Below are 25,956 nucleotides of genomic sequence, written 5' to 3' on the forward strand. Positions count from 1 at the left end.
AACACTGTAAAATCATAACTAACGATGAATGAAATGACTATCTAGGCAAACACTGAAATAGTGCGAATCTGCAGAGTTGTTTTGAATAACAGTATTGACTTTATATTTGACTTTAATTTAATCCCACTTGAAATTTGAAGCATGAAGTGGACATTTATGGTGACGGTATAGTAATTCAGCCACACCTCAGATCGGCTCATTTATTACATGCAGTTGTGATGTGACGTCATCTTTTGTGACGTCTCCATAAAATGACATCGAAAAAGCCTCACCCTATCATTTCCCCCATATACAGCATTTCTACGTCCTACCGAATCACTCCACTGACGAAATGCCCCGACTCACTGGACCACAATTAGTTCCGTAAACACTGTGTTGTGAATGACTTTGTTTCTTCTTCTGTGCATGCGGATCACATTAGGGACACGTTATGTTCATACACAATAGAGAGCAGGGTCGCATTTATAATGCAATATAATAAAATAATCAGATTTTGTTTAAAAAAAAGGCGTCAGTTTACAGTCCTGCGTAAGGATGACAGTGTCTTCCTAAAGCCCTGATTTGCAGGAGCAGATGGCCCATTAACGATGAGAGGGACGGATGAAAACCCACCTCCGTCCTTGCTTAGTCCGTCCTTTTTCAAAATACTTCTCGTCCTCCGTCTGTCCACAAAATGGGATGGACCGCTGTGTCCCTGGGACAGAATGCCCATCTCTGCCCACAATGCAAACGCGCATTAGTCAGTGAAAACAACCTACCGTATTGAATTGCTTTTGCATGTGACTAGCATATAAAGCTCGCAGAAAATGTCTCTCGTTTATCGCCTACGAAATAGGCGTCCATCATAGGAGGATAGGTGGACAGGTCTGTCACAGGCCAGGGCTATTCAACTAAATTACTCAGGCGGGGCACATTATCAAAAACCCAAGGGGCCAGGGGCCAGACCATTACAGTAGCGATAGCGACATGTTTACAGACCAAGCGTCAAAGCGAGGTGGCGCCGCGGCTCACTCTGGCTTCTTCCTTTTCTCCTCCTGCTTTGGGGGGAAACGTCTGGCATGAAAACGCTCTGCATCTCCCGCTCTGCAATCCCCTCAATTTCACATGCAGGAAGAAGAGCTCTGAAGCCGCTTCCTTATTCTTTTTCTACTGCCGGTAGAGAGGCATAGCACTGCACAACACCACGGCGCCTCCTACCTCCCCAGGCGGTGTGTAACATCAGGATGTGTACATGTGGCGAACGTCTGGTTTTGTTTTTTTTTTTCTTTTTGGCAATCTTCCGCGGGCCGGACCAACATGCTTGGCGGGCCTGATCTGGCCCCCGGGCCGCCAGTTGAATTGCATTGATGTAGGTGGCATGCCCAGCTATGTATATATGTGTGTAGCCTACAATTGACATTTCAAGGGCCAGCAATTGCCGACTTCTGAAGTACAGGGTGTATCAGAAAAGTTTGTTTGTCACAAATGGTACATTTCAAGCAATTGTTCCTGTCGGATACGTATTGAATGCTTCACACCACATACTTAGGAGGTGTGGGCCACTGATAAGAGAACAATCTTGGCTTTGCCGTTGTCTAAAAGGCCCAGAGGCGGACCAATGCTGCAGTCATTTTGTAGGATCTCCACGTGAGCAAACATGTACAGCAGAGCGAAAAGCTGCCAGCACTAACCTTGGATGTCAAATTTAATGCTTACATTGGTTCGTATGTCTGCATTCACGATGAGCCTACAGATGAAGTGAGTACTGTACCACCATTACAGTCACGCATCAAGGGGTTGTGTCCCATATATGTGTGTGTGTGCGTGTGTGTGTATATAAAATTAAAACTAGAAGAAAAATTACAATTAGAGGCGGACCGGCCTATAGATGGGTACTATTCCATCCAAAATGTGAGTAATGACAAGTTTTTACCCTTAAAAAATGATTATATTTAAGTGAAACTTGTGATATGATGATTTTGAAGCGTATTTGGTTAAAATCTAACACATTATCTTCACAACTTAAAGACGTAATGGCATTATCAAATGTCGGCAGTTGATAGCTGTGATTATGCAAATTCAACTTAAGTATTTCTACTTATGCTTGGGCTCAAAAAGTGTCAATGATAATAGCTGGAAATAGATTTCCAAGAAAACAAGCTGTCATCTTTCAACAAATAGTTGTAACCGAGCTGCATGGCAGATGTATGGCATACATTTCAAAAATTAAATAAAGGTGGTCCTCTTTACAATTGAATACGTATACTATTGGAGAAAATACACATAAGAGGTTGGCGCCCTCTCAGTTGATTACACACAAAACGCCACTAAGAATAGTTAATACATGACCTCATAGACTCCGGCTCCACGGGTCCTTATTTGTCATTGTCACAGGTGCACTAGTTAACGGGAGGTGCATCATCCCTGCCGCGCGCATTGATTCGCGCGTGTGAACAGGCTCAGCTTGTCAGTCACACTTTGAACAGCGCTGTGGCGCTCATCTTCATCACCACCGTCGCCAGAAGCACCAGCAACAGCCACTCGCTCTCCTCCATCCTCCTCCCGCTGACCGCCGAATGAGCCACACGGGTGATTCCATTTGAGGATGAACGCCTGCTGAGGAGCCACCATCACAAATCCGAGGGCGACTCATACAGCCGACTTGGAGGGAGGGGAGCGAGCCAACGAGCCGTTTCACTTCGAGTGTTCGCCTCAAGTAGAGGCGGTGGGGTGGGGGGGGACTTTGCCATGGTCCGGTCCGGGGACATCTTTGTAGCCCTACTTCTTGTGGGCTGTGCGGGTAAGCGACTTTTATTTCTTCACTCCAAAGTGTCTTAATATCGCCAAGAACTACGGTAGTAACGGCCAGGACGCTCGGTCGCCATCCTTGGGTCTGCCTGCTCCTTGTCTCTCGACGCCCCCCCACCCCCAAGGCGTCCTGTCAGGCAGGTGCTGCGGCTCATGCTAATTAGCTTACTCCGCGCCCTATTTTTTGTCCCTTGTCTACCTTTACCTACATTATGCTACGCCCAACTCATTTTTGCAAACGCTGACTTTGCAATATTTTGAATGGCATTAATGGTGGTCCTCCACAAGCAGGGTGGGAACTTCGGGGCGGGGAGGGGAGTTGAGTCTCAGAGTATAGCAAGGGTGGGAGGATGTGGATAATGTGTGCGTTAATGTGTCAGGGGGATTTATGTTGTCCTCCATCCACTGCTGTGTTGTTGTCGTCCACTGCTCTTGTGTGGGACTTGTTTGTTATGGATGGGGAGTGATGCTGGGCTCCCCTTCAACACGCTGAGAGAGAGAAAAAGGAAGAGAGAGAGAGAGAGAGATAACACACTTGAAATGAACCTGTTATTGTGTATAGCAGGTGCAGTCTTTAAGGGGAGTAGGGGATAGCCCTTTGACAGGCGATGCTGGGCTGCATGGAGCCTATCAAGGGTCTGTCAGGGAGAGCACCGCTTCATTTGCTCCCTCTCAAGCACACTGATGCATACCCACGTTCACGCACACACCAACTCCTACTCTGAATCATCTGTTATGTAAGCTGATTCCCCGATAAAGGCTTTGAAATGAGATCCTCTAAGTTGGTGAAATGTCGTTACGTAAGCGCAATCGTGTTGGTGGTGTTCGTGTGTGTGTGTGTGTGTGTGGGGGGGGGGGGGGCTTTGTCAGATTACATTTCTGATAACCTCATCATGGATATTTAAGTAAATAATTAAAGAGTTGACATGTGAGGGTTGATGCGTGGTATCGAGTGGCGCAGGGTTTGCCGTGGGAGAGCTGTTTAATCTGTTTTACGGAGTGGGGGTGTTCCTCGGGTGGGGAAAATGCTGAGGGAGTGAGTCCTGGTCGTGGCTCCTCCTTGCATGTTTACAGACGTTTGTGAGAAGAGCGTCACGACTGTGCTTTGTTGATCACGTGCCTCCCTGCTTTTAGTGCGAAACCACCGAGCCAGTGTGCACGGTGAAGGGCGACGACATTCATCACTGTAGCAAATGACAATTACTTATGGATGAAACCTGTCAAAAGGCGTGAGTGTTAAGAGAAAACCATTCAAGAGTGAAGGATCTAGTTTTGATTTAGACATATGCGTATACTAGGGCTGCGTGTGACAACGGAGCGTGGTTCTTTTGGTTTTTGCAATGTTGTCAGTAGGGCTGTACAATATTGTAAAAACATGTGATATCGATGTTGACTATAGCGATAATAATATTATTGCGATATTTAACATGTACCCAAAGAAATAGTTGGTGTAATTAGTGGTGTACTGGAGTTTGGCCATGTTGTTGCAACCATAGGAACAGGACACCACCGTAAATCGAGAACCCACCCAACAAGGTAAAATCCAATCAGATTTCCTACACGTCATCCATAAGAAGCTCACAGGCATTAAGATTTGTATTGTAATAACAGATCATTTGTGTTCTAGCCCAGTGTTTCTCAACCTTTACTAAGATTTTCTTTCTTTTTTTTTTTTTTTTGTCAAAATAGTTGACATTGGGTAATTTTCCGCGGCACACCTGAAGATCTCTCACGGCACACTGGTTGAGAATCACTGTTCTAGCACTAAATGTGCTTTAAATGTGTTTATTTCAGTGGAGTTTTGACTCAGTCACAACATAGGATCAATTGAGATGGGAGTATCCTGAAAGTTACGATTCTGTTTGAGAGGCAACATCTAAACTGACAAATGTTTTCTAAGCTGATGATTGCCGTCAACATGATATTCTATACTTAGGGGGATAAGGGGTTCTGGCACCACAGCAAAGGTATGAATTCTGAAATACTGTACATCCATGCATTTTGTCTCAACTGAATAACAGTAGTGTTTAAAAATGCATGCTCTGTGACAGGAAAAGGTAGCAATCTTGCAGTTCCATGGCGTAAACCGGAAAAGATGCAAATTATGGACACTGCGGAGCTATTAAGCAATATATGAAGAGTGATTAGAAATGCTGATGGGAATTTGACAAATCTTCCATGATCGACTAAGAGGAAAACGCATGACGAATCAATTACTGAATTGTTGTTGAAAAAACATTACTGTTAATGGCATGTGAGAATCTATCAGAATGTTCTGAATAGGGCTGTCCCGACTAGTCGAAATAGTCGACGTCGCCGATGACGTAAATACGTCGGCCCGCACAACACACGGTCGACGACGAGTGTCGATGACGTAAATACGTTAGTAGGCACATACCGTCGAGTGTCGATGATATAAAGACGTCAACACGTGCATACCGTCAGTTGTAAACAAGTGCGCATAGCAGAAAAGAAAGGAGAACAGCAGAAATGGCGGCGGTGCCGGATCGTGCGTGGGAAGAGGAGAGCGGTGCCACGATGCAGCTAAAAATGTGGACAAGAAAGTCCAAAGTGTGGACATATATCAACGATAGGTCAAACGAGTTGGTCGGCTGTAGCCTTTGTAAAGCCGAGAGATAAACGAACACCTGAAGCCACGTCACCCCGGTGCTGCTGGACGGAGAGCAAAACGCTAGAGGATCGTAAGTTCTTCTAAGTAACTACTAACTAATATGACCCGGTTTTACTGAAGTTGCTTTTATGTGCAACGTATTATTAACGTGCATCGTTAAGTTTCATTTCTCAAAGCACGACCAATCACGGCTCAGCTTCAGAAAACAGGTCAGCTGTGATTGGTCGTTACCTGAGCCCTGAGTAGTTGTGATTTTCAGTCGACAGAAATGACAAAATGGCCGCCCCCTGAGATGGCTAAAAACGGGTGGATTTTGCTGCTTAACTCATATTCCACAAACGCAAAATTAATCAGAATGCCGTGTTTCAACCTGTGGGCCTGCTGGGAACATATTCTTGAAAGAAAAATGTTTGGGTTGATTATCTCTTTCAGAGCTATTTATTTTTTTGTTATAATTGGGCTGCTTCACATGAGCTCACACATTTTTTCACTGTAATGCATGGACAGAGAAATAGCTCATTCATGTTCACACGTCATGATGCTTGCCTAAAAGAGATGTGAGTGTTCATTCAATTTCAATTTTCTTCTTACTTTAATAAGCAAAAAAAAGTGTTCAGAAGTGGTTTTGTAAATTTATAATCGTCAACCCAAAAATTGCTGAATTAGTCAAAAAATTAATTGTTGGACAAAACGACTAATCGGAAAAATAGTCGAGATTAATAAGGAGAAAAATAATAGTTTGGGACAGCCCTAGTTCTGAACTCCTGTTTCTCCTCCTGTCAATGTTGTAGTGACCAGTTGCTGGGCAATTAATCAGAATTTAATTGTGAGTTTGATTTTGGCTTTTAGCCCCCAAAAATCTGTAATAATTATATACAATTATTATCTAATTAATTATAATAATAATTTGCAGAGCGGAGTGAAGTGGTGTGTTTGCGAGTTCCCGGCCTTGTGAAAGTACCCTGAATGCACCATGTTGCTTGCGCAGTACGAGTGGGACATATGTCAATCCCATTGACATGGAAACAGAAAATTGTCCTTGACTTCCCGAATTATTATTCAAATAACAAACAAACACACACACATGCACACGCGCACACACCCCCACACACACATGCACACACACACACGCACACACACAAACGCTGTAGAAGCAATTACAGACTGGTAATAAAACAATGCTCAAAGGCCAGTCATTGAAAAGTTTGTTATCTTAATAGATCTCAATCTTCTTCTACTCTTATCTCATTGTTTACTCCATGTATGCATGGAACCAAACGTCCCTTAAAATGGCGTGCACAGTAGGAACAGCCAATATTTAATTTTTATTTATTGTTTTTAATTGCTATTATTTTAAAATGTTGTTTTGTTACTAATTCATTTTGTGGTTGGTCTTTCAAGTTATGAAGCTGAGTTTTCAAGGAGTTATTTTTTAATTGTCGTACTAACACACATTTCCACATGATATCGCACAAACCATGATACCTGAGGTCCAAGTTTAGTCCAGTTGGTCCCAAGATTTGGGAAAAAAAATAGAACCAACTAAGTTTAAATGAATACACCTAAAGAGATAAGTTAGATGCTTATAAAGTATTTGTATGTGTGCAAAGATACAATGCAGTAAAGGTCAGGCTGCAGCAGAATAAAAATGCAAGAGGCTGATATTTACAAGGTCATTTTGTACTTGACCAAAAGAATGGAGTGTTCAAGAATAAAGTGTTCAATGTGCAGGATGAATGGGCATGTCAATATGGTAGTGTTTAGTCGTTGAGTTTTGGTGGTTATTAAATAAAACGTTTTTAAATCAATGAATAATTGTTTTTATGTGATCTATATATATTTATCGTGATTTCATTATCAATAAAATAACCATGATTACTTTCTTTTCAATAATCGCCCAGCATCATGTATAGCTCAATTTATATCTGATGTCATGTTCTTTTTAGACTGCAAGCCAGTTGAGAGGAAATAAACAGAACCTCAGCAGGTTGGGGCCCGAGTATTACACCCCACTCTGCCTCAGTTGCTTCAAGAAAGAATTAATCAACAATCAATTCTGCACAATCAATTAAATTCCTAACAGCCAAATAATCAATTCTTATGCCTATCCATGGTAACTATTCAACAAACATAATGTGGGTCTTGGCCACTGTTAAGATGCTAAATTCCTTAATACTTAATCACACCAATTACTAGGGATATTTGGCTTTCAGGTGAAATTTATGGAAAAAGGTAAAAAGTTCACGCTGCAGGGATATCATATCATGAAAGTAGGACATTTAAGTAGAAGGATGCACTGGTGATTTCCTCATCTGAAACAATTAACTGAAACAAAAGTTAACAACAATGGTGGGTACACCACAACAAAAAATGTCAACATCTCAATAACTTGTCATGTGCCTTTGAGCATCAATTAGAGCTTGACGACAACGAGGGATGTAATGATTTATCGAAAATCGATATAAATGCTTAAAATATGCATCGATGTAAAAATATTAAAGGTCGATTCGCAACGCCATGGTTAACTAGCCGCTCTCTCGTCATTCCCCGTCGTGGTAATCCGTGTCATCCGTGATGCAACCAGAAGCTTTGTGGGTAATGGTGTCATGGCGTTAGCGTTAGCAACACAGTCCAAAGTCCGGGCAGTCGGGCACATTCGCAAAATTACTTGAAACGATCTCTCTTTCATAGCAGCACGGCGGTGAGAAGCGAGCGTCTAATAAAGAAAGCATGTTGTGGCTGATGCCTGATTTCATTTCTCACATTGGGACAGTCGTTCCTGGAAGCTAGCTGGATTTAGCACACGGGCTCCCGTGTGCCGGTTTCTGATGGAACACCACACGGATGTCCTGTTGTGGCGCGTTAACCTATTGTAACGTCTACTCGCGATTATGGAAGAATTAGTCAGCAAGCTGATGTTTATTAAAAAACAAAACACATTTGTATACCCGCAGTCTCGCGGTTGACATCAAACAGCCAGAGAGCCTCTCTTGCTGACCGTGAGTGCCTCACTGAGAGCATGCACCAAGTGTTGCGCTTCGGAACTCGGAAATCACACCAGTCTAAATTAACACAACATGACCTATTTTCCACAAACCCTAACAATGGCAACACCTAATAATAATATACATAACATACATAGGTCGTTAGAGTGCTAAGAATAATGATGTTCCTCCTAATTATTAAAGTTTTTTTTTTCCATTTCGGGTGCATACCACATTTTGAATGTAGATTTTGGATTAAGGTTATATTAAAAACAAAATTTAAAAGTGTGAAGTGTTTAGTTTTATTTAGCACGGTGCTTTTCCCTAAGTTTACTAATGATTTCACTCTCTTCTACATTAAAAAGGCTGGGTGCCCGAGAAAAGTGAAATATGTTTCCAAGTATTTCTTGTATTTATAGGTAGTTTCATATTAGTGCAACTCAGCATAGTGTATAGTTTTTGGTTCCATTTTAAAATGCACCAAACATTTACAGCTACAAAAAATTCAGTCCACGGTATCGCCTTCAATTTCAATGACTCCATCATTTATAAACATAACAGGAATGCTGGTAAAAGCTGCAAAGTTTAATACAAGTACTTTCATCTTAATTGTCTTGTATTTTCTTTTGTACGTACCTTAAAGAACTGAAGCTGTACCAATGGTCATATAAGAGCCTGGTGCGATTATGCCGTGATTTACTAATGTAGTGATTAGTTGACTAGCAAAATAATAGTTTGTGGCAGCCCTACTTGACACGCTTGCACCAAACATCACTGCGTATTGCGTTTGCGGTTGGCTGCAGTGCACAGAGACAAGCATGGTAGCAATTAAAAGAAAAATCGAATTGAATCGAAAATCGGGAACTGAAAATCGCTTCGAATCAGGGCTTGAGTGAATCGTTACATCCCTAACGACGACGTCTCATCCTGTTCACAAGTGGACTCATTGTCTGCTGAGGCAAGGCATGCCACTCTTCTTGTCATTGGGGTTCTGAGGTGCAGCGTTTCGAGCCTCTACACGGCGACTCAGCTGATCCCAATGGTGTGACTTTGATGAGCTGGAGCATTGTCGTCCATAAAATGAAATTAGGCCTGTGTTGTTCAATGATGCTATTTAGGTATGGGCTTGTCACTGTACCATTCACAAAGTGTAGGGCAGCTCTGTACCGACTGGCCACACTGTAACCCCGCCACCACCGAAAGCTCATCTGGTGACAACAGTGGCTAATGCATCGCGCTCTCCTTGATGTTGGCCGCCATCATTTCTGCTCAATGTGAATCGATTTTCATCAGAGAACTGCACCGAGGCCCACTGGTCCCTCGTCCAGCGTAAATGTTCCCTGGCCCATGCAAGATGCTGACGCCTGTGACTGGTGGTGTGGTCAGGCACCCTTGCAGGTCTTCTAGCATGTACACCACGCTGATGTAAACACTTGGGTGCCTCTCACCTATCTATATATTGTATCTATCCTGTCTGTCTATAATTACCGTGTTTGAGTAGATCATGTTCAATTGGGCATTGTAATGAAAAAGAAAGAAAAGTAAGCTCTTCAAGTCGACATATGTCCCTCTCAATGATCATGTTGTGGGCTTACTCGTTTACAGTGGGCTTGTATTTCTTAGTGTGTGTTACATCATGATGACGATGACGACAGGCTTGTTCCACGCTGCTCCGTGCCCAGCACAAGATGGACGGATGCATGGCTGTCTGCAAAGGCTGCACGCTGCCTTATGTCTGACTCAACACTGCCAATATGCAACAGCCACAAGTTCAAACAGCATCCGAGCACACGCCAACAGAAAAAAAGGGTTACACCCACAATATGAGCAACCTCTTTAGTCACACAGCACACTATCATCACAGCACACTAAATAAATCTAACATGGAAAACAAAAGCGTTAGTCTTGCAACCTGAGTGAATTCCCTTTGAAATTAGCAGACTCTCTTTTGGGCCTTTACAAATATTTCATATCCAAATAAGGATTTGGGCAGTTCCGAGCCTTATTATGCAAAGCCATATTAAAAACAGACATTTGCACCTTTGGGAGAGGTCATTAGGAGAAGCCAGACAAGCAGGTAAAATGCAAGACCTAGGTTGTAGTTAGCCAGTTTTTTTTTTTTCTCAGATTTATTTTGGAGCCCAAGTAAGTGTTATTTAAGCAGATGGAAGAAGAATCGCGTGTCCCTTCAAATTGTAAAATCTCACACACACGCACACACCTTTTCTAAAAATCTCATTTTCATTTCACTATCAGTGAGGAAAAATAGGTGCAAGCCACAGAGGCTGTGATTTCGTTCTCATCAGGACCACTCGACTCAGTGGTGACGAGGAGTGAATCAGACAGATCCAGGTCTGAGAGCGTTGAAAGGAGAAGCGCTGCCTCAGGACGCAAAAAAGATGACATTACACATTCACGTGACCTGACGAGGCAGCACTGTGGGAGGTCCATAAATGCCTTTTCTTAAGAATGGGCTCACGGAAATGCAGAGTCAGTGCCAACTGCCAACAGTTTCCTTAGCGTCTTTAATTGCTGCGGTGTTTCATGCATCACAGACTCAAATCGGGTTCATTTGATCAAGCATGGACTTGTACGACACAATGCTTTAAGGAAAAAAAAAGAAAAAATCAAGCTAGCATTGTAGGGTACTGGCCTGGAACTGTTTCACAAATCCAGCAAGACGCAAATATGCCAGCTCCATCAGGAAATGAGAACAGTGGCTTGGTGTCACTCATTAAATTAAAACGAGGACGGAATATTGAGCGCGGTATCCCTGTGGACACGTAACATTAGTTTGTCAAAGCTTTAGGCAGTCCATGGCCTCTACTTTGTAGGGCTTAAGGAAGGGGACCATCAAAGGTTCTGTCGGAACACGCTTGGCACACTGATTAAGTGCCAAAGTTTAGCTTTAGGCTGCCAAAGAGTTTATCATTTATTACCAGAACCACGTCTGTTCTCTGGTTCATGCTACCAGGTCTTTTCGATAACACTGAAAGCGCTTGGAGTCAGTTCAATGCAATTTTCCCCTTCCAAATATCATCGCTACCTGATGACAACCTACAAAATGACTGCTAGCTTTACCAGAAATTTAAATGCATCTTTTTAATTTTTTTTTTTTTTTTACAGCCACAACGTTTATGTGGTCTAGAATGTGTCAGTGCAAAGATGTTTAAAATGTAATTATGATGAACAGATACATGTACAAACGTTTTATTAGCAATTCACAGATACCAATGCCAGTATCAGGTGAGTGTAAATCATGCTTTGCAAATTGGATGATGAACTCCTTGGGCAGCGGCAGGGTGCTGAGTTGCATTTCTTTGACGGTCTGTGCTAGTTCATAAAGAGATGTTCATATTCTGTTTGTTTTTTATTTTCATTAATGCTCTCCTAACAGCTCTGGTTAATTATGACTCCAAAATGACATTTTGCAGACAGAATTACACTTTTCCCGCTACTAATTTGCAGTTGCGCAGGTGAAACTATGTTGTAGGTAACGCCATGCATCTCTCTGTTACTTTCATTGTATATTGTTTGTTTCTACGCTATTCTTCATTCGTTTGTTTTGTCATTAGCTTGCTTGCTGGTCAGTGCAGCCACCATTCCTGTTAACAACATCAGTCATGAATTGGCTGCATGAGGCTGTTTAACGTTTGAATTGGAATGCTTTAGTCAGCACGCACAATACAATCACAGTTAATGATCTATTTCGTTTTATGAGATTTACTCTGTTAGTGTTGTTATGTTGTAATGACAAGTTGCTACTCTAAGATGTGTTATATTTGAATGAAATATATGAAGAGGTGGGTAATCCAGGTCCAGAAAGTAAAAACCCTGCCGCAGTTTGGCTTTAGCCACAGGTGCTTCGAATCAACTGAGCTCGTTTACCTGCCGGTTGACTGCCATGGCATGTTCGGTTCGGTCCACTTGCTTTCGGTTCGGTCCACTTATTAGAGCGAGCTTACGCACGTACGCTGACTGTTGCGTGCGGGAGAAGAGAGTGGAAGCACAAAAGAGAGAGCCAGAAAACAGCCAGAGCTCGAAGGTCCCCGCGTACACTGCGGTCTCCTGTTTGGGAAAATTCTGGCTTTCCTGTTCCCCATCGGCGATGAGGAAAGGTGCGTGGATAAGTCCAAAAGTTGTGTGCCGACATTGCTACATGAGATGGGCGGCTATGTTGCGGCTAGCACGTCTAACATGCAGGGCATCATCCGACTGTGAATGTTTCTCAAACGAGGGAGCAAAAACGTCAAACTTAAATAGCGAGATTTATCATATCGTAGTATCTTCCAATCAGAAGTAGTTTAACGATAACGTTTTTATTAATCCAAGTACAACTGCTCACGCTCTTCTTTCTCCGCTGCGCAACTCGCTTGCCGTACGATGCATTCACGAACCTCGGAAACATCACAACTCAGCAACACACAAATCCGACCACAACACAGATTCACCCAATTCGTTACAATATGCTGTTGAACATTCAAAGATTTCAGTGCCTAAAAAGTGCATACAATTCCATAAAGACCTTTACAAATTTTTTCATTGTAAAAAGAGTTTTAATGTATAATATATTTTTTTCATCACAAAAAGTGTATATATGTACTGTAATGACAACTTGGCTTTAACTTGAATATTTAGATGTGTCATAGGCTTTTTCTGCTGAGTGTTTAAAGATTTCAGTGTCTTAATAATTTACTAAATCATTTACTTGTCTTCCTTTCAAAATAAACATTTTTTTTTTTAAATCTGTTTTTTTGTACTGAAAATATACCGAACCGAAGTTTCTAAAAACCGAACCGAACTAAAATGTGATTTAGCGTACCGTTCCACCCCTACCCATTCTCATACATTGGCCACCGTATTCAGAATAAAGTTGAATAACAAAACTGCAATTTACCGAAATGGGCATTTTCCCACTCATTCATCACTGTGATATGTAGACTTTTGACTTTATTCATGTTTGGGTGTATCCTGGCGTCACACTAACACTAAGTCGTCGTAGTTTGTGCAACATGCCTCGGGAATACAGGCTAGTTATGAATGATGCGGACTACAAGTGTGTAAACTGAATGTTAACCGATCATCCAGGCTGTCACGTTTGACCTGCTCGCCAAAGTACTGAGTGTGTGAGTGCGTGCGTGCGTTAATATTTGTTGGTTCAACTCAGCGATTGTTTTCTGAGTGTGTGCGTTTAAGCTTTTGTTTAGCGTGCTTGCGCGGTCGCCAAGTTTTCCTCGTAATCCATATGGCTCGTGGTGCAACAGAATTGCTCTTCACTGTGACCGTTTTGGCACATCTGACAATGTTATTCCCACCGACGTCAGTCTTGTCAACCCCAAAACCATTTACAGACTACGGATGACGTGGACACGCGCCTTGCTATGAATCCCCGCTCGACACGCCTCCATGTTTGAAACAGCTCGGCAGCAGTGCAGACAGAGTTACATGACCTGGTCCTGCGCGGTGATTCGGCGAATGATTATCGCTTCCTCCTCCTCTGCCGTCAATGCACCCTTATTTTCAGCATGTCCTCGTACTTTGCGGCCGTCGGCTGACTCGCTTTTCAACGCAGTATTAATACTCGATAATGTAAAATTACACATCGTGAAAGCAAGATTGATGATGATATCGATAACGATATATATCGCCCACCCCTAGTGGCAATGTTAAAAATGTTATTGTCATGAAGCGGAGAGATACAGTGGTTTATTCAGACAGCTGACTCACTTTCAAATAAGGACTGTTTCTTCAGGCCTTTCACAAATTGACAGGTCCCTTCTTTGCAGTCCTATGTTGTTGGCGATAAAAAAAAGAAAAAAGTCGGGAAAGATTAAAGGCTCTGGTTAACTTCAAACTTAAGTCATCACAGCCTTGAATGAGGCACTGAGGATCACGTGTCATGTCACACACTGTCCATGCTGGAGGGTACTGTGTCCCATTTTAAAAGAGATGCTGATGAGTCCTCGCAAGTCCAACCTGAAAGCAAGCACAGTGTGTATGACTGAAATGGGGGAGAGGCGGTGGGGGGGTAGCCATGATAAAGCAACATGCTGGTGGCTAGGATTTATCGTTCCACTTTTTTTGTTTGGCAGTGCACGTCTTCTAATGCATCCATGCGTATCACGCTACGTTCCTTATTGAACAACTATAAGATGCATCACTAGGCTCAGAGCAGGTTGAATTCTTGGCTGGTGCGCCCCAGGGTCTCTTCTGATGTAGTTACCACAGCGTGCCTCCTCACTAACATCATGCTCCTTTATGAACAAACTCATCATTGCCTGGCAACTTGGATACGCCTGTAGGAAAGTAATATTATTATTTTCATTGTTGTTATGATTATTGTGGTGAGTGGTAAAGGAACAACTGCCATTTAGAATCGTGACGAGGCACCCAGTCGTGGTAGGCACCTGCTCCTTTTAATCTCTAATTAGATCACACTACGAAGACACTATATCCAGGGGAGCTGCAGAAGATGAAGCTGTTTGTGATCCACTTCCAAATGGTGTCACTTATTCTGGCGGATGAATTGCTCCACTAAAAACTTGACCCATTCGACATTTTTACACTTGGAACTTTTGTCTGTTCCAATGGGTGTTGTTGAGTTGATTGCATTCCCCTCCAGTTGGATTATTTCATACATATTCTTTCACAGCCATCTGAGGGCACTGAAGAAGCTTTTTTCTTTATTACTTTACTGGCACACATCTGTAGGGATTGGCCATGTTATGACTTTATAACTTGACATGAATATTTTAGTATGAGTATGAACAAAGTAACTGCTATCTGCAGGAACAGAAATGACACTTATTGCAGTCATTCCAAACCATGGCGTAGAATGACAACATGAGTTGCTTGTGTGCCATGTCATGGATCACAATTAGCCACGTTTCTCAAAGGTGATATTTTTGACTCTGTGCAATCTGAGCTTTCCACATTCAACTTGACCTTTACTGCAAGTTTGTTGCTGATTGATCCCAATGAATAATGAATGATGCTTGAATGGCCATTACACCATCAGTGCTGCCTGAACTCTTGGTAGATAAATTCAACTCTTGCTGATGCCCTCAAAAGGTACGCATCCCCGTATTTAGTTTCGAATTAGTCTGTATTGAAATGCTAACCGTCAACCGTTAACTCTCTATGACACATTCACTTGTATAGTGTGCCCTCTATTATACTAGCCAGGCTCTCATGAGCAGCTGTTGAGAATCATGTACGGTACATTCCCCGTGGAGAGTGCTTCATGGAAATCAGTGGTAAGATCATTGAGAGCTGGCCACGGTGTTCACAAACCCAGTGAACAGGAGGTGTAGCTAGAAGATTTGCAGGGATTACAATCCTCCTCTGAGTTAGAGGTCACTGGACTGCTACAGTAAGCTCGTCTGTGGCAGGCTGACTAATTGTGTGTGGACTATATGTCTCTTGCAATGGTAAAAGCTCTCTCACCTACACAGTACATATACTGTACGCCCTCTGTTTAGAAACACTGCCTTCAGTTTAATAGCCCATCCTAAAAGAAAGTCTTTTTCTAAACCTCCGATTTGCATGGAATAATTGGGACGTGTTAAAGGCCAGAGATGGGCACTTTACCCTTTTTTGCTGGTCCGTCCTCTGTCTTCAACCTGGGTAAAGGTCATTAGCTGGCTAATTTCCTATGCACATCCACTTAACGGCTGGGAGTACCGTGAGTGGATTGAATTGTTTACAACTGTTTAACCAAGATAAGGTTTAGCTGCCAACACAAGACCGTTGTGATATGATGGTGATGATGATGCGGACCGGAGCAAGCCAGGGGACATCACAAGAATATTTAAGATTGTCTTATAATGGAATACTATTGCGTTTTATTGCCAAACTTTTGTGTTCATAAAGCAGTAAGATTTCAATTTTTTGCGTTATTTCCCTACACACTCGTACCTTCCGCGGGAACGACTGCGTAGGGTGTCCCAATTCTGCAAAGTGCTCTGTCTCATCGTCCGCTTTGCACCCTTGCTCAGCACTTCGGTGAAGTGCGCATCCATGGCTCCTAAGCCTAAGCATATTACCCACAATTCATCGCGGATTTGACCAAAATAGTGGGAAACTGATGACATTCGGTGGAATTCCTCTTAGCTGTGCCGAAAAAAAGTCTCTTCAAGTGTAAGTATCCATTTATTACAAAGTTTAGCATATGTATATGTGCGATTTCAATCAATGTTTCAAAATACATCGTTTATCCACGTAATTTGTCCAAATTTAGCTGCCATACTTAGCAACCTTCTGCGCATGCGCTGCATATGTGCAGGAGCCGCAAATAGTCCAAATAATGGAGCCATAGCTCCCGAGGTTTACTTTACTACTACTTTACTGACGTTTTATTATCATCTAAACAGCAGAATTGTCAAAACAACAACCCATGCCGGCATTCTCGTTGACACAGGGGCATGCGTCAATGACGTCACCCGAAGTGTCCCAATTCTGTAATTTTTGTGCACTTGTAACCTGCACCCTCAAACCCTTCGTGTACTTTGACTGCGTGTGCACCTTAGAGAAGACTGTCGGGTGCAAGCGTGGGTATTGGGATTGGGCCTAGCTAGCAGTTTGATAACTGCAAACTCCAACTTGAAGTGTGATATCAGCCTGGGCATGTTACAGACTATTACATCCTAGTTACAGTTACAGCAGAACATAACACAAATAAGCGTTAGTGCTTGTAACGCTTCTCCAGTAACGTGCATATTTGGCCAAACCCTAAAATTGATGTGCAATCTAATTACATTTTGGGAAGATTTCTTGTAGGGATTAAACTCAAAATTATAAAATTAAATTATTGACATCACCCAACTACAATACATTTTAGCAGTGGTCAGTCTGTTTTCTGTGTTTGTTGTATTTATGTATGTAGGGGTGTGTGTGTGTGGGCGCGTGGGTGTGCGTTTGTGTGTATGTGTGTGCTATTAGATCTAATAGGTTCACTGGATTGCTACTACTGTATATGCAAAAGCTGTCAAATGTTAGACTTGGTCATGCGCCAGATATTGACCATTGCTCTCTGCAGGGTAACTGCAGAACTCAGACTTTAATGACGTAATTGTATGTCTCATATTTGAAGGACATGACTCACTGAGCAAGACTGCTTCTGTAACACTTTTTCTCTAAAATCCCAAGACACAAAAGATGGTGATTCGCAGCAGCCAAATTAAATTACCGGTACATGGTTGCACCGAAAGGCTGCAAAAATAGTCAGTATTTTGCAAAATGTTGGCGTGCCACAATTAATCAAAGACAATCATTGCCCAAATAAAAAAACAACAACCCAAAAAACAATTCATTAAACTACCGGTAATCATAAATATATTTTATTTCATGCAATCTGCGTGGGTGATCTGGGAAAAAAAGACCCAACTATTACGCCCAATAATATTTTTGCCTGAAACAAGCCTTACACGGAGTTTCCGCAGAAACGGCGGTCCTCATTAGTAATAAATGTGCCATTATTACCGAATATTCCATGTTCTGATCATTCCTAATACGGCAGAAAGCCATTCCCTTTTATATTTCTCTGCACTCAGGCCAAATGAATCACAAAAGACCAGCTGTCTTTTGCTGATGAATTATATTTTTTTCAGCCCTTTGACAATTCATATGTGATACGCTGCCTTAATTGAATGTGCAGGTCTTAAATCTTAGATTGCATGGATTAAACCTGCACAAATTGAACACGGTGCTAATCCGGTGAATAAGAGGTCTGTGTTATTCCTGGGCTGTATTGGTGTTGACAGTACAACATTACAATACTCCTTGTCAAGATGGTGGCTGGTAGGAAGAAGAAAGCTGTGCATAAGGATGAGGGAAGATGTGGGAGGTTACAGTGCTAACCTATGAAATAAGGACAACACAAATGATTTGCAGCTCATTGTACCATCTGAGCCCTCAAATAAAACTGGTTTTAAATGTTGCTCAGTAGCTGAAGAAAATCCCTTTCATAACACACTAGTTTGCTCAATTTAAACTCCACATGATGCATGTCAAATGCATGTTTGCCATCTCTCTCTGGTCTCGCACTCTCCCCTTAACGATCCCCACACAGTATGAGTCATTGGCTTCCACTGCCTGGGAGCTGTCTTACTGTTGTTGCCAGTAGACGCCGGATGTGCCGAGAACCCCACCGCGCATCTTTTTCATGAATGCCATAAACTATCAAAGCAAATGACAGGCCTGGAGAAGCAGAAGAAACTAGAGCTCATCACTAGCCGCCGTGACCCAGTCATTGTGGGAACACGGTACCCGGTACGCCTTGGCAGAATGGCAACAAACGTAACCATGATGGAAAAATGGTATTTGGTCTAAATGTTGGCGTAATCTTTGTGAACATAAAGTTGCAAGGGTAGAGTCTAGGGTCTGTTCATACTTACATATATACAAAAAAAAAAAAAAAGTACATTATCCGTTCATTGAGCATACACACTGGTGTCTATTGTCAAACCAGAATCTGTCCATCTGAATATAGACAGAGTCTGCGACAAAGAGTACTGTGTGAGAAAACTCAAACTTACAAAACAATACTGCTGTCTGCCAAGTTGCATACGCTTTGGGTTTTAGCTATTTTTACCCCCCAGGGTATCACAAAGAGCGACTAAAATAAGCGTTGGAAGTTCTCTGTTGTGAGCGCCAATGCCACAGACGGCAATATGAGGTTTGTCTGAAGAGTTACAGGACAAGTGTCACAAAAGCCCATAACTACAAAATACGAGTTTGTCAATGCGGACCACATGACAGCGTTTGAAATGTCACACACCGAAGTGTTTTTTTTGGGTTTTGTTTTTTCATTCAATGCGCAAGTTGAGGCAAGAATTGTGGCAGGACAACTCCTCAGCATTACAACATGCCTGCTCATACTCCCCTGCGCGTTCGAAAGTTCCTGTCCCAAGAACATAGGAGCAAACTCCCTACTCCCCTGGGGTCTCACTTATCAACGCTGTGTACGCACAGAACGGGGCCTGAAAGATGCGTACGCAACTTCCTGCGCAAAGTACCGTATTTTCCGGACTATAAGTTGCATTTTTTTCATTGTTTGGCCGGGGCTGCGACTTATACTCTTGAGCGATTTGTGTGAAATTATTAACACATTATATTGTATCTCTTTCCTTTTCAACGGTTAAAATGTAACATTTTGATAAATAAGTAATTAAAATAGTATGATAAAGACAATTTGACTGTCTATCAATATACATCCATACAAAATAGTGTACTGTTGTTTCAAGACACTGGCTGGGGTCTTGCATCAGCCACACGTACCGAGCTGAGAGCGGGGAAGAGAACAAAGAGATAATTACGACTGAATACATAAATACTTTTGGAGACTTGGAAACATTATACACGGTCGGGATAAATAAAATATTTTAATATATATTTATTTATTTAATCAATCTACAACCATTTTGGTGAGTTTAAAGTTACCTTACCGTAACTTTCTTGTATGCTACATGTGTGAATGTTAGCTAAATGTTTCCATCGTAGCTCGGTGGAAATGATGCGTCCTCCAAAAATGTGACTTATACTCCAGTGCGACTTATATATGTTTTTTTCCACTTTATTATTCATTTTATGGCTGGTGCGACTTGTACTCCAGAGCGACTATAGTCCGGAAAATACGGTATGTGACCTATAAAAGAAAACTTGACGGGAAAATTTGCGCAAGTGTACAGCGGCTGGAAGCGCTGGAAGCTTCCATCAGCAACTCTCCTATCTTGTAACTCTTGAGGAATAAACAAAGGACACAAAACCAGTCTATTCTTTTATCATCACTTTTGCATTTATTTTATATTGTCAATGAAAGACTGAACAGTGCTTCAATTTCTTGATCGTGCATCGATGACTCAAGTTGCAACTATATGTCACACACAAAAAAACAACTCAGGGGGCTTTGGATTTACTTAATTCGAACGGTCCGTTTAAGTCGGAGCACTATGTTTTTCCTTCTGTCCTGACGGTCATGTTTGTTAATATTTTTTGTACTCCTCGCTTCCCTGTTTGTTTGTATAGCAGGAAGCTATAGCGGAAAGTCACCACGAAGCAGAGTTGGTCCCGAAAAGAAACTCCACATCCACAGTGTCGATTTGGTTTGGCCTCAGAGGAGAAAGTGCAAACCACTGCTTTTAGCAACTTAATCTGTTTGTATGGGTTTGCACCATTGTGTTTATGGTTGTAATTTGCTACTTCAGTCCGGGCCAAAGCAACCAAAAGAATCGCTCATCTGACCCAGTTTTACTTGGCGTGTTTGGTACTGTAAAGTGTTCAGGTGATTGTGTTGACTTGATCAAACAAACCCTTCAAGTAGAGCAATTGCGATTATTTACCTGTGTAACTGTCAAATGTGAACACGATGTTTGACACATTCAGGTGAACCTTTGTTGAATCAAAGGTTCTAACCTTTCATTGACCTTGCAGTAGCATACGCATTACTGTCCTTCATTAAATGAACAAAAGGCGTCTCAATGTGATCAAGGGATGTAAGCAGATGTCCGCTCTTAGCACACTGCAGTTATCTTGCGTATTCTCAATGGCATACTGGGAACTTGTTTAACTGCTCCCACTGGGGAGTTCCTTCAAAAGACCCACCATTAGGAGAGACGAGAGGGATATGACTGTGCAGGGCTATTGGCTATGTTGTGACAGCACATTGCTGCTTAATCTGCCTCAGAACTCTGGTGAAACAGATTGTGATGGAATAGGGCCAGGTTGCCTTTTTTGACAAGAGGGCAGAAGTCAACCTGCTCAAGGAACACGGTTATTTGACATCCACTGTTGTGACATTCTGTGTTTATTTGTCGTCCTGCACCTGTAGAATATATAATCCTAGAATATTGTTTTATTCGGGCTGAGTTGGGAACCACACGTCTGTTATTGTTGTATGATTAATTGATGGTATTGCAATGCACATTGATATTTTCTTGCATCGTTCCCTGCAAATCCAGTTGTTGTTTTGTTCCATTGTTAGGCTATTTTTTAGTGTATGGACTAGTTCAAATCTTGTATTTATCTACAAAATATTATATATATATATATATATATATATATATATATATATATATATATATATATATATGTGTATGTATATATATATATGTGTATGTATATATATATATGTGTATGTATATATATATATGTGTATGTATATATGTGTATATATATATATATGTGTATATGTGTATATATATATATATGTGTATATATATATGTGTATATATATATATATATATATGTGTATATATATATATGTGTATATATATATATAGATATATATGTGTGTATATATATATATATGTGTATATATATATATATATATATATATATGTGTGTATATATATATATGTGTGTATATATATATATATGTGTGTATATATATATATGTGTGTATATATATATATGTGTGTATATATATATATATGTGTGTATATATATATATATGTGTGTATATATATATATATATGTGTATATATATATATATATATGTGTGTATATATATATATATGTGTGTATATATATATATATATATGTATATATGTATATATGTGTATATATATATATCGCCTCAATAATGTCCATCCTACCTGTGCATTAAAAGCTCTTATAGGTTATTGGTGAAGGCCTTCCTTTGTTGCAGATGCCTCTGGAGAGTCAAGTCCCAAGAAGAGAATTCAAATCTCATGTGGTTAGCCCAATCCCAGAGTCTATTTTTACTGTCCTGCCTCTGATTGGCCAACAAGGTGTGTGCGTGTGTGTGCATGGAAGATCGTGTGTGGTAAGGTGCCTCTGTGCCATCTGTTGTTCTCACAGCAGCCATTGCAAAGCCAAGTATGTCTGTTTTACCAAAGTAGCATAAGTGTTCCTTATGATGGCTTTCATGAAAAGTCTTCTGATGAGTGCAGCTGTATATCTGCAAGCGTTATTACAAGCAGAGAAGCACGTTGTATGTCCTATGAAAAAAGTACTGTATACAGCAATGTAGCTTGTTAAACCAGTAGGGATGGGACGAGACAAAAATCCCACGAGTCAAGATGTCTCATGAGATTGAGTCCGCGAGAACGAGACGAGACGAGATTTTTGCTAAATTTTGAATATAAAAAATACCTAATGTCATTTTTTCAGTTTTCAAAATGTTTTTTATCGAACAGACTGCAAGAAAATTAATCATCTAGCTCTAAAGTGCAAATGCAAACAGGAGTCACTTTCGTTACATGCTCTAAAATATTGCTGCAATAACAGCCAAAGCTGAGATCTTTCCTCTTACTGAATACTTTGACAAAATCCAACTGTGCTTGTGGGGCAGTAACTCAATTATATATAGTGTTTTATGTTAATTTATTGGCTTTATTTATTTATATTTGTATTTATATTTTATATATTTGTTCATATGTATTGATATATTTATTAATAGATGTATCACTGCCTCTTATTGTTTTTTTTGTTTATTATATTGTTTTTAAAGTTTTGTTGCAGCTCTAGCTGTTATGAAATGTGCTATATAAATAAAATTTTATTGTATTGTAGAGTTCAACTTGTTTCTCGGTCGGTCTTCAGCAAGAGGAATGTCATTGCGTCTGTGTCAAGATTTCTGCAACTCGTCGTAGTTCTGGGCTCCTCAGAGCTGCAGATACGGCACCCCGCTGCTCTAGATCGCGAGCCATCATGTCCAAAGAGTTGTTCTTGCGCGTGATTACGTCCATAATTAGTTTGTGCGCGGGCACCTCGAGCTGTCTTTATTTAGAAGTCAAAAGTGCTGCTGCTGTTGAGCATCGGTGAAAAAAAGAAACTATACGCTTGACACGTCTAAACAAACATGATACGTGGCCAACTTTGGACCAGCTGCACTAGTGTTGTGTTCATTGCCTGCACGATAAGCACTTAATGTGTGGCTCAAAGCCAGCCTCACGTATCGCCACATCCATGTTGCAAGCGGTGTCAGTCAGAACAGCGACTCCGTGATTTGGCCTTGGAAGTTCCCATTTGGTGACAGCTCCTTTTAGGCCACTGCTATATTCACCCGGACTCCAAAACACCGTCAAAAGAAAATAGATCTCGTGCTGTGCAGGGACGAGAAATCTCGTGGCTCTAATCCCGCGAGATCTCGTAGCACGAGATTTTTTGGGGGGGGCGCGATGTGGGTGTTATCAGTTGTTTTTGCCAATAAAGTCTTATTTACACTTTTTCTGCTCAGGTCAAAGCCCTAAAATAAAAGGCATGCTTTGGCACCATCTTGTGGCATCTTGGTGCCAAAGAACTATGTTGGTGTAAGGGTAGAAACTTCTATTATACAGGCCATAGCCCTGTCTAATAGAAAAGTGGTGCTTTGCCACCATTTGCGGCATGTATAGGCAAGTAAAAACCTTTTTCGGGGATTAGTACCATTCCCACCAAAAATGAGGGGATTACTGTATTACGTTAAATTGTATTGTATTGTAATGTATTGTATTGTTTTTAAGATTTTTTTTTTTTAGCCCGTGATTGGCTAGCAACCAGTCCTGGGTGCACCTTCCTACTCACCAAAAGTCAGCTTCGATATGCTCCAACTCACCCGTGACTCATTAGGACAAACACAACAAAAAAAGTATGGATGGATCTGAATTATTTCATCCTTCTACCCCATTTATCAGAATACACAGATTTGAGTGAGGACCAGGCTGTCAAAGCAGGCAGGCTTCCAAAGCGCATTGAGTCACTATTTCTGTTCAAATATCGTCCACGTCCATCGACCTCGTCCATCGATGGATGGCTGTTGAAATTAGAGGTGGACCGGCCTATATACGGGGACTCTCGGGGGCGAAACGAACAGTCCATCCCTCTATCCCGGACGGACGCCCATTTTGGGGGCGGAAGACGGGGATGACATGTTTTAAAAAAGGGCGGAGGTGGATTATAGTCCGACCCACTATTTGGCTCTCATGCATGTGACGTGGTCGCAAGGTGGCCAAAGTTCATCTCAACCTACTTGGCGAAATCAGCAAACGACAAATTGCCTCCGAATGCTTCAAACGCGCCACTAGTTTTTTACCCAACTGCGAGTACTTTCTTGCATTGGGAATGCCCCAGCACTGCACAGAGTTCGGTCTGCATGGAGGGGAGAAGAAAACAAAGGAGAAGAATAATGAGACAAAGAAGAAGAAGGAGCGCTGGCGTTTGACCGCGAGAATTTTGAAACCTGAAAGCTGCAGCCGCTTCATTTGCACACATCAGAGAGGGAAAGCTTTGCTTGGTAGAAGACGACGACTGGCAAAACAAAAATAAGGTTTCGACATTGCAATCAAGTGGCCAACAATCCCCTCCGTGCAGACCGAACGTGTACAGTGCACAGCGTTCCCGCCGGGGCTCCCAATGGAAGTATGTACGCGCAGTTGGGTAACTACTAGTGGCGCGTTTGAAGCGTGTCCACAGCGGGTTTGAGTAGTAAATTAGCCAGCTAATGAGCTTTAAATAAACCTCTGTCGTTAGCATCTCTCCCGCGGCGCATCATACATGCACAGATGGTTTTTTTTTTTGTTTGTTTTTTTTGGTGTATGGGGGTGGACGTAAGGCGGAACCGCTTTAAAAGGACGGGATCAGGGGGGCGATAATTTTTATGAATAAGGACGGAGGGACAAGGCTGGAAGGGTACCCAGGTCGCGGACGCCGGATGGAGGACGGACCGGCAGTAAAGTGTCAAGTATCCAGCTCTGGTGATATTATCGTATCGTGACATTTGGATGCGGTGACATCCCTAGTTAAATGTATAAATAAATGAAAATGTTTAATTTGTACTCTACTGATATCCAGAGATGGGCATTCTGTCCCAGGGACGGAATGGTCCATTTTGATCACGGAGGATGAGAATTTTTTTCTTTAAAAGGACAGACTAAATAAGGACAAGTGGGCTTTCATCCATCCTTGTAATCGTCCCTATTTGTGTGACGTACCGACGGAAGTGTTGTGTCGGGTTCTTTTAAAAAGAAAGACCAATGTTCTCTTCTGTGTCACCACGGAGTCACCTTTACTACTGCCTGCACAAACACTGTGGAGTCTTTTTTTTCTTTTTCATGTGTGTTCCCTGCAGTAACATTGGGATCTGTAGTCTGGTGACCGACGGTGGTTGTGTTGGCAGGTAATGCTATCCTGGTTAACACTTAAACAGTTGTAAACTAGGGTTTTTCCTGCCTCAAATTGAGACAGAGGTGGCATCATCCTGACCATGCGCCATGACGCGCATGTATGCTGTAAATTCAACTGACTTGCTTTCTTTTAAGGCCCTGATACACCAAACCGACGTCGGAGGTCGTTAAGCGTCTGATTAGTGTTGTGGCCACCATCGTAGTGCCGTAACCCGTCTGTAAGCGTCTTGGGGGCGTTTACGTATGTTGAATCTGCGTCGCCAGTCGTGACAGTTGGTCACTCTGATTGGCTGTTAGGTAGCAAATCAGCGCGCGGAGCACCAACGTGAAGTGACTAAGGCGAAAAAACAGTGAGCACGCCTCCGCTTCTTACAAATACAAGAGCGAGGGTTGACAATGTAAGTATTTCACAATACCGTGTCAAGAACGT

General features: G+C 41.8%; 1 protein-coding gene across 4 annotated transcripts in view; it reads left to right on the forward strand.

The window, feature by feature from the left end:
* Window positions 1-2,429: 2,429 nt before the first annotated feature.
* Window positions 2,430-25,956, forward strand: part of ncam1b (neural cell adhesion molecule 1b) — a 91,506-nt gene continuing 67,979 nt past the window's right edge. For 2 of the 4 annotated variants that reach the window (XM_086034825.1, XM_086034824.1), the window contains exon 1: window positions 12,361-12,521. In XM_086034825.1, coding sequence (XP_085890951.1) covers window positions 12,512-12,521 — 10 coding nt within the window. In that variant the 5' untranslated portion in view covers window positions 12,361-12,511. Of the gene's footprint in view, window positions 2,780-12,360; window positions 12,522-25,956 lie in introns of those variants that run through there. The other 2 variants (XM_086034828.1, XM_086034826.1) reach the window with 2 other exon arrangements.

The sequence above is a fragment of the Filicampus tigris genome, chromosome 7 (assembly GCF_054856515.1).
Source record: "Filicampus tigris isolate MCC_2025a chromosome 7, RoL_Ftig_1.0, whole genome shotgun sequence".
In the NCBI taxonomy this organism is placed as follows: Eukaryota; Metazoa; Chordata; class Actinopteri; order Syngnathiformes; family Syngnathidae; genus Filicampus; species Filicampus tigris.